The 9,171-nt window shown below is 53.4% G+C and overlaps 1 protein-coding gene across 1 annotated transcript; it reads left to right on the top strand.

The window, feature by feature from the left end:
• The first annotated feature begins 3,343 nt into the window (after window positions 1-3,343).
• On the top strand, window positions 3,344-8,889 carry LOC130203023 (basic proline-rich protein-like). The gene is made up of 2 exons (XM_056428921.1): window positions 3,344-3,579; window positions 6,216-8,889. The coding sequence occupies exons 1-2, from the start codon at window positions 3,344-3,346 to the stop codon at window positions 8,887-8,889; spliced, it is 2,910 nt and encodes a 969-aa protein (XP_056284896.1).
• Window positions 8,890-9,171: the final 282 nt, after the last annotated feature.

Genomic DNA, 9,171 nt, shown 5'->3' with positions numbered 1-9,171 from the left:
CCTGACAAAAAACAACAGATTATTAATTTTACAGGTTTTGAATTTATCCTCCAGTTTATTGACGTTTAATATTTCATGAGCAAAAAGCACCTTTATCAGGACACATCTTTTATTAATTCACACAGACGATCAACTGCATTAAGCCATAAAAGAGACTTGTTAACATTTCCATGAACAATTGAGAAACAATATCATTAATCACAATACAGAATACATACTTTGGATATTTGATAGAAGAAGCTTGTGAGAACCTCGCGGACATTACACAATGATGACCTCATTCCCTATTTAAAGTAACTCACCCTCATCAGTCCTATCCAGTTCATAATGCATCATCTAGTATGTGTATGTGTATATACAGTATATATATATATATGTGTATATATATACATATATATATACACACACATGTATATATATATACACACACGTGTGTGTGTATATATACATATACATATATATACTGTACATACATACATGTCGGTTCAATAAATCTAAATGTACAGGAGATGTTTCTTACATATATTGATATTGAAGTTTAAGGCATGGTGTAGCAAGATCTGTCACAGAATACTAAAACTCTTTGAATTGCAGATTGCCTTTTTATTTGTCACTTTTTCACATCCTCTCCATGTTCTGCCGATCCAGTCCGCAATTGTTCTGGTCCAATGAGCAGAGAGGCAGATGGAGAGGTGAGAATAAAGGGACGTGGAGAAAGACGGTGCAGACTTTTAACTCTTCTAATTCAGCTGGAGGAAGCTGGTTAACCCTTAAGTGTTTCGCCCTGAGGACATCCATGAAAAGTTAATCAGCCCCACCTGGGATGAGCACCTTCATAGCAATGCTGTGTGTGTGTGTGTGTGTGTGTGTGTGTGTGTGTGTGTGTGTGTGTGTGTGTGTGTGTGTGTGTGTGTGTGTGTGTGTGTATGTGTGTGTGTGTGTGTGTGATTGAACTGCATGCATGCAAAGGGCTGTGAGCCGTGGTCATTGAGGTACGAAGGTCTATATCTTATTGATAAGCGGCTCGCCAGCAGCACATGGGTGCATCCGCTGACGCCAGCTTCCCCTGTCCTGCCGCCACCCGTCCGCCGCCAGCTCCCTTTGTCCCTTCGCCACTGTTAAAGGAGCCCTGTCCTTTACTTGGGCTACTGAGGCATTTCGGTTTCCTCCGGCTAGATGGTTTGACGCGCTCTGGTCTTCTGCTGCTTGCTGTTCGGTCGCGACAATTGCCTCCGACTAGTTGAATGTTATTGAAACGTTTTAATGATGTGAAGTCCGGTATAACACAAACAACTAGCTCACCGTGATACGGTCAAAACCCTTTCCCGTTCTGGGTCAAAACACCTGCCGTCGCCAATTACACCTTGATTAATATACACTACCGTTCAAAGGTTTGGGATCACCCAGACAATTTCGTGTTTTCCATGAAAACTCACACTTTTATTTATCAAATGAGTTGCAAAATGTATAGAAAATATAGTCAAGACATTGACAAGGTTAGAAATAATGATTTGTATTTGAAGTATTAATTTTTTTCTTCAAACTTTGCTTTCGTCAAAGAATGCTCCTTTTGCAGCAATTACAGCATTGCAGACCTTTGGCATTCTAGCTGTTAATTTGTTGAGGTAATCTGTTGAAATTTCACCCCACGCTTCCTGAAGCACCTGCCACAAGTTGGATTGGCTTGATGGGCACTTCTTGCGGACCATACGGTCAAGCTGCTCCCACAACAGCTCAATGGGGTTGAGATCTGGTGACTGTGCTGGCCACTCCATTACAGACAGCATACCAGCTGCCTGCTTCTTCCCTAAATAGTTCTTGCACAATTTGGAGGTGTGCTTTGGGTCATTGTCCTGTTGGAGGAGGAAATTGGCTCCAATCAAGCGCTGCCCACAGGGTATGGCATGGCGTTGCAAAATGGAGTGATAGCCTTCCTTATTTAAAATCCTTTACCTGGTACAAATCTCCCACTTTACCAGCACCAAAGCAGCCCCAGACCATCACATTACCTCCACCATGCTTGACAGATGGTGTCAGGCACTCTTCCAGCATCTTTTCACCTGTTCTGCGTCTCACAAATGTTCTTCTGTGTGATCCAAACACCTCAAACTTGGATTCATCTGTCCATAACACCTTTTTCCAATCTTCCTCTGTCCAATGCCTGTGTTCTTTTGCCCATACCAATCTTTTCTTTTATTGGCCAGTCTCAGATATGGCTTTTCTTTGCCACTCTGCCTAGAAGGCCAGCATCCCGGAGTCGCCTCTTCACTGTCGACGTTGACACTGGCGTTTTGGGTACCATTTAAAGAAGCTGCCAGTTGAGGACCTGTGAGGCGTCTATTTCTCAAACTAGAGACTCTAATGTACTTGTCTTCTTGCTGAGTTGTGCACCGGGCCTCCCACTTCTCTTTCTGCTCTGGTTAGAGCCCGTTTGTGCTGTTCTCTGAAGGAGTAGTACACACCGCTGGAGGAAATTTTCAGTTTCTTTGCAATTTCTCACATGGAATAGCCTTCATTTCTAAGAACAAGAATAGACTGGCGAGTTTCACATGAAAGTTCTTTTTTTCTGGCCATTTTGAGAGTCTTATCGAACCCACAAATGTGATGCTCCAGATAATCAACTAGCTCAAAGGAAGGCCAGTTGTATAGCTTATATCTCCAGCATAACTGTTTTCAGCTGTGCTAACATAATTGCACAAGGGTTTTCAAGGGTTTTCTAATCATCCATTAGTCCAGTGGTTCTCAAATGGGGGTCCGCGTACCCCTGGGGGTACGTGAAGGCACTCCAGGGGGTACGTGAGATTTTGTTTTTAATCGATTTAAAATTAGCATCCATTCAAAAATCCTTTAAAAATAGTTATTTAATAAATATTCAATAAAACACAAGTGTAAGTTCATAAACTGAATTCTATATTAAGTAGGCAATTTAATTTAATTATCCTAAAAACCCAGAGTCTCCCCCATATCAGGATGGTTTGACCCAACGTGGCACACGCTAACGGTCATGACCCGTCTATCACTGCCGGCTTTTAAACTCAAATAATGAAGTTGTGGTTGAAGCGGAGCAGCAATGCTGCTGAAAACACGGAGGGACAAGTGCCAAAGAAGGCCAAACCAGAGCCGGCAAAATCCCGTCAGTTTTCAGACGACTATGTTTTAATGGGATTTACGTCCACAAGTTGCAACCCACCCAAGCCGTTGTGTTTCCTCTGTGGGGAGAGGTGAGCCAACGAAGCCAGCCCATCTTGAGCGCCATCTCAAGACAAAACATGCAAATTACGCTGGTAAGCCACCTGAGTTTTTCAAGAGGAAACTCTCTGAATTCCGGTCATCTCAAGAAACAATGCGTAAAGCCTCCACGACATCAGCCAAAGCCCTGGAGGCATCTTATGCGGTGTCTTTGCTCATAGCTAAAGCCAAGAAACCAGACACCATAGCCGAAGACCTGCTCCTTCCTGCTGCTGCTGTGCTGGCTGAGACCGTGCTGGACACAAACGCAGCGGAGAAGTTAAAGACTGTGCCTTTGTCAAATGACTCTGTCTGCCGCAGAATAGACAAAATGGGAACAGACATTGTCGAGCAAGTTGTGGGGAAAATTAGCGACTCTTTTTCACTCCAGCTGGATGAATCCACAGATGTCAGTGGAAATGCACAATTTGTTGCTTTTGTAAGATACATCGATACTGACAACATTTATGAGCACATTCTATTCTGCAAAACGTTGGAGGGAAGAACAACAGGAGAGGACATTTTTTATGTTGTTAACAGCTTCTTCTGTGAAAACGGCACGAGCTGGAAATCCTGCCGCAGCATCTGCACGGACGCAGCGGCCTCAATGACGGGCAGCGCGAGAGGACTCAGAGCGCGCATTAAAAAAGAAAACCCCGACATGAAGTGGACTCACTGTGTCATACACAGGGGAGCGTTGGCGTGCAAGAAAATGAGCCCTGTGTTACATGACGTTTTGAACGACAGCGTCAAAGTGATCAACTTCATAAAGTCAAGGCCACGCAATGCACGCCTGTTTCGCCGCCTCTGTGAGAACATGCTGAACACACAACACTGCTGCTGCACACAGAAGGACGCTGGCTCTCTCCAGGGAGAATACTCAACCGGCTGTTGGAATTACGATCTGAAGTACACACCTTTCTGATCGAGCACAGGTCTCCCCATGCCACCTTGTTCCAGGACACAGACTGGCTTGCAAAGCTGTGCTATCTGGCAGATATATTCAGCAAACTGAACGAACTGAATGTGTCTCTGCAGGGCAAGGAGAGCAGCATTTTAAACATGTATGACAAGGTGGGTGGCTTCCTGAAGAAAGCAGAGCTGTGGAGAAGGTCCTCTGCAGAGGGAGATTTCACCTGCTTTCCCCAGGTGGATGCTTTTCTCTCTCGTGAGGATGTGGACAGAGCTCCAGTCAAGTCGGTCATCGTGGGACATTTGACCAACGTGATTAAAGATTTTCATTCCTACTTTCCTGACATGGAGGATAAATCTGTACAGCTGGATTGGGTGAGAAACCCATTTCTCTTGTCTGAAGCAAACAGAAGCAAGCTACCTGTCACTTATCAGGAAAAACTCCTGGAAGTGTCATCTGACAGTGGCCTCCAGATGAAGTTTGCCACATCCACACTCACACAGTTTTGGGTGTGTGAAGCAGGAGCACCCTGACCTGGGACAGAAAGCTTTGGAGCAGCTACTGCCCTTTGCCTCCACATATTTATGTGAGGCCTCCTTCTCTGCAATGACTGTGATCAAAACAAAGCAAAGAAACAGACTGTGCCTGGAGAAGAGCTTCATCACAGCAGTGGCCTCCCTGCCACCAAGACTGACAAAGATCCTCAGTGAAGCACAAGCACAAGTTTCTCATTAAAATGTAAATGCTAAAGCATTCAGTTTAATGCAATGTTCATTGTTGACAGTTTAATAAATCCGACACTGATGGCACAGTGCTGTGTATTACTACTTTTTTTTTACCAAAGATTATTTGCGCTGGTTAGGGGGTACTTGGCTGAAAAAAGTATTTCACAGAGGGTACATCACTGAAAAAAGGTTGAGAACCACTGCATTAGTCTTCTAAGGCGATTAGCAAACACAATGTACCATTAGAACACTGGAGTGATAGTTGCTGGAAATGGGCCTCTATATACCTCTGGAGATATTTGATTAGAAACCAGACGTTTCCACCTAGAATAGTCATTTACCACATTAACAATGTATAGAGTGTATTTCTGATTGATTTAATGTTATCTTCATTGAAAAAAACAATGCTTTTCTTTGAAAAATAAGGACATTTCTAAGTGATCCCAAACTTTTGAACGGTAGTGTATATATATATTCTAAGTGTGTATAAAGTATATAAAGTAAAAAGCGGTGCAAGGTTTATTGATGTTGTTCAATTGAAGGAGGATCTGGCCAGAGGTGATTTATTATAAAGTCTTTTTGAAGTTATGTTCTCCGGTTTCTGTCCTTGTGACAGCGGAGCTGAAACTGTCTGGAGTTTTTACATGTAAAATGTATTTAATGTATATCAATAAATGTCTTTCCTGACACACTTAATATTCATTTTACACAGATGCACCTTTCTGCAGTTATTTTTCATTGTTTTTATCTTGCAATATTGTCGTTTATGCCCTTTTCTGCATGTGTTTCAGCTGCATCCTCATTTATATTGTCTTAGTATCTATGTCATATCAATTCATGAATTAAACCTTTAATAAATGCTTTTCTTTGAAAAATAAGGACATTTCTAAGTGATCCCAAACTTTTGAACAGTAGTGTAGGTGTCAGTAGTGTAGGTGTATGAAAATACTCTCAACAGCGCCACTCAGTGTATACATAAAACATACATGTGCCCACACAACATTTGGCTCTTACATACCGGCCCCTAATTGTTCATGCAGGCAGACATAACAATTCAAACAAAAATAAAAATAAAGGTATAGTACAGACACATTAATTTACACCCTGCAGCAAAGACAATTTTGTTACTGGTCTTACAATAATGTTGGCCTTGGTCTGTAATCTCACAGAACGCACAAGTCCCCTTTTGTCAGCAAACACTTCTAAAACTTTGCCAAGTGGCCATGAACCACGGGGAGCTGAAGAATCCGTGATTACTACAATATCTCCGGCAACCAAACTCCTTTTCTTCTTGTTCCATTTCTGCCTCTTGGAGCAAGGGTAAGTACTCTCTCGCCCATCTCTTCCAGAAAAGATCTGAGAGGAACTGCACTTGCCTCCATCGTCTCCTTCCAGATTGATCATGACACGGGGTGCTGGGGGTCGGCAGGGGCGGGACACGGGGAGCTGGCGTCAGCACCCCGTGTCCCGCCCCTGCCGACGCCAGCCACCCTGGGCCACGCCAGCTCCCCGGGTCCCGCCCCTGCCGACGCCAGCACCCCGTGTCCTGCCCCTGCCGACGGCAGCCACCCTGGGCCACGCCAGCTCCCCGGGTCCCGCCCCTGCCAACGCCAGCTCCCCGGGTCCCGTCCCTGCCGACGCCAGCACCCCGTGTCCTGCCCCTGCCGACGGCAGCCACCCTGGGCCACGCCTGCCCCGGTCCCGCCCCTGCCGACGCCGGCTCCCCGGGTCCCGCCCCTGCCGACGCCAGCTCCCCGGGTCCCGTCCCTGCCGACGCCGGCTCCCCGGGTCCCGCCCCTGCCGACGCTGGCTCCCCGGGTCCCACCCCTGCCGACGCCAGCCACCCTGGGCCACGCCAGCTCCCCGGGTCCCGCCCCTGCCGACGCCAGCTCCCCGTGTCCCGACCCTGCCGACGCCGGCTCCCCGGGTCCCGCCCTGCCGACGCCGGCTCCCGGTCCCGCCCCTGCCGACGCCCGGCTCCCGGTCCCGCCCCTGCCGACGCCCGGCTCCCGGTCCCGCCTGCCGACGCCAGCTCCCGGTCCCGCCCCTGCCGACGCCGCTCCCGGTCCCGCCTGCCGACGCCGGCTCCCCGGGTCCCGTCCCTGCCGACGCCGGCTCCCCGGGTCCCGCCCCTGCCGACGCCAGCTCCCCGGGTCCCGCCCCTGCCGACGCCGGCTCCCCGGGTCCCGCCCCTGCCGACGCCAGCCACCCTGGGCCACGCCAGCTCCCCGGGTCCCGCCCCTGCCGACGCCGGCTCCCCGGGTCCCGCCCCTGCCGACGCCAGCTCCCCGGGTCCCGCCCCTGCCGACGCCGGCTCCCCGGGTCCCGCCCCTGCCGACGCTGGCTCCCCGGGTCCCACCCCTGCCGACGCCAGCCACCCTGGGCCACGCCAGCTCCCCGGGTCCCGCCCCTGCCGACGCCAGCTCCCCGTGTCCCGACCCTGCCGACGCCGGCTCCCCGGGTCCCGCCCCTGCCGACGCCGGCTCCCCGGGTCCCGTCCCTGCCGACGCCGGCTCCCCGGGTCCCGTCCCTGCCGACGCCGGCTCCCGGTCCCGCCTGCCGCGCGCTCCCGGTCCCGTCCTGCCGACGCCGGCTCCCGGGTCCCGCCCCGTCCCGACGCCGGCTCCCGGTCCCGCCCCTGCCGACGCCAGCTCCCGGGTCCCGCCTGCCGACGCCGGCTCCCGGTCCCGCCCTGCCGACGCTGGCTCCCGGGTCCGTCCCTGCCGACGCTGGCCCCGGTCCCGCCCCTGCCGACGCCAGCTCCCGGTCCCGCCTGCCGACGCCGGCTCCCGGGTCCCGCCCTGCCGACGCCGGCTCCCGGGTCCCGCCCCTGCCGACGCTGGCTCCCGGTCCCGCCTGCCGACGCCAGCTCCCGGTCCCGCCCCTGCCGACGCCGGCTCCCGGTCCCGCCCTGCCGACGCTGGCTCCCGGTCCCGCCCTGCCGACGCCAGCCACCCACCGCCACGGCTCCCGGTCCCGCCTGCCGACGCCAGCTCCCGGTCCCGCCCCTGCCGACGCCGGCTCCCGGGTCCCGCCCCTGCCGACGCTTGGCTCCCGGGTCCCACCCCTGCCGACGCCAGCCCCGGGTCCCGCCTGCCACGCCAGCTCCCGGTCCCGCCCCTGCCGACGCCAGCTCCCGGTCCCGCCCTGCCGACGCCCGGCTCCCAGGTCCCGCCCCTGCCGACGCCCGGCTCCCGGTCCCGCCCCTGCCGACGCCCGGCTCCCGGTCCCGCCTGCCGACGCCAGCTCCCGGTCCCGCCCCTGCCGACGCCGGGCTCCCGGGTCCCGCCCTGCCGACGCCGGCTCCCGGTCCCGCCCCTGCCGACGCCGGCTCCCGGTCCCGCCTGCCGACGCCAGGCTCCCGGGTCCCGCCCTGCCGACGCTGCTCCCGGTCCCGCCTGCCGACGCCGGCTCCCGGTCCCGCCCTGCCGACGCCGGCTCCCGGTCCCGCCCCTGCCGACGCCAGCTCCCGGTCCCGCCCTTCCGACGCTGGCTCCCGGTCCCGCCTGCCCACGCCAGCCCCCGGTCCCGCCCTTCCGACGGCGGCTCCCGGGTCCCGCCTGCCGACGCCAGCTCCCTGGTCCCGCCCTGCCGACGCTGCTCCCGGTCCCGCCTGCCGACGCCGGCTCCCCGGGTCCCGCCCCTGCCGACGCCAGCTCCCCGGGTCCCGCCCCTGCCGACGCCAACTCCCCGGGTCCCGTCCCTGCCGACGCCGGCTCCCCGGGTCCCGCCCCTGCCGACGTCAGCTCCCCGGGTCCCGCCCCTGCCGACGCCAGCTCCCCGGGTCCCGCCCCTGCCGACGCCAGCCACCCTGGGCCACGCCAGCTCCCTTTGTCCTGTCGTCCTGTCGTCGACCCAGCCGACTCCAGCTTCAGACACCCACTTCAGACCCTCGCTTCTCAGAGCCCCTGCTCTCCTAAGCCCAGTCCCTCCTCATTTATTCTTGCAAGAAAGAGCACAGGTGAAATCATGCCAGGTGAAAATCATCAGGTCATTTATTCTTGCAAGGAGGAGAAGATCTAGAGATTCCTCTTCTCTTCTTCAGCTTTCTGCTGTTTCTCTATCTCTTTCTGCTCTTTCTTTATCTCCTTCACCAAAAGTTTTTCGATGTGGTACTGTGCAACTTGGACGATGACTGGCTTGATTCTCGGGTCTCCTGCCACAAAAAACGCCAGAAAGTTCTCAACACAAATAAACTTTTTGTGAAGGTCTTTTGTGATCTTTTTCAACAACTTATCTGAGTTTAAATAGAATTGCCATCCATTGAGGAGGCTCTCGGAATTAGCATAGGTGATAATTCCGAGA

Source organism: Pseudoliparis swirei, chromosome 12 (assembly GCF_029220125.1).
Source record: "Pseudoliparis swirei isolate HS2019 ecotype Mariana Trench chromosome 12, NWPU_hadal_v1, whole genome shotgun sequence".
NCBI classification, from domain to species: domain Eukaryota; kingdom Metazoa; phylum Chordata; class Actinopteri; order Perciformes; family Liparidae; genus Pseudoliparis; species Pseudoliparis swirei.
Note: the sequence above shows the minus strand (reverse complement) of the source record. Positions and strands in the feature narration are given on the sequence as shown.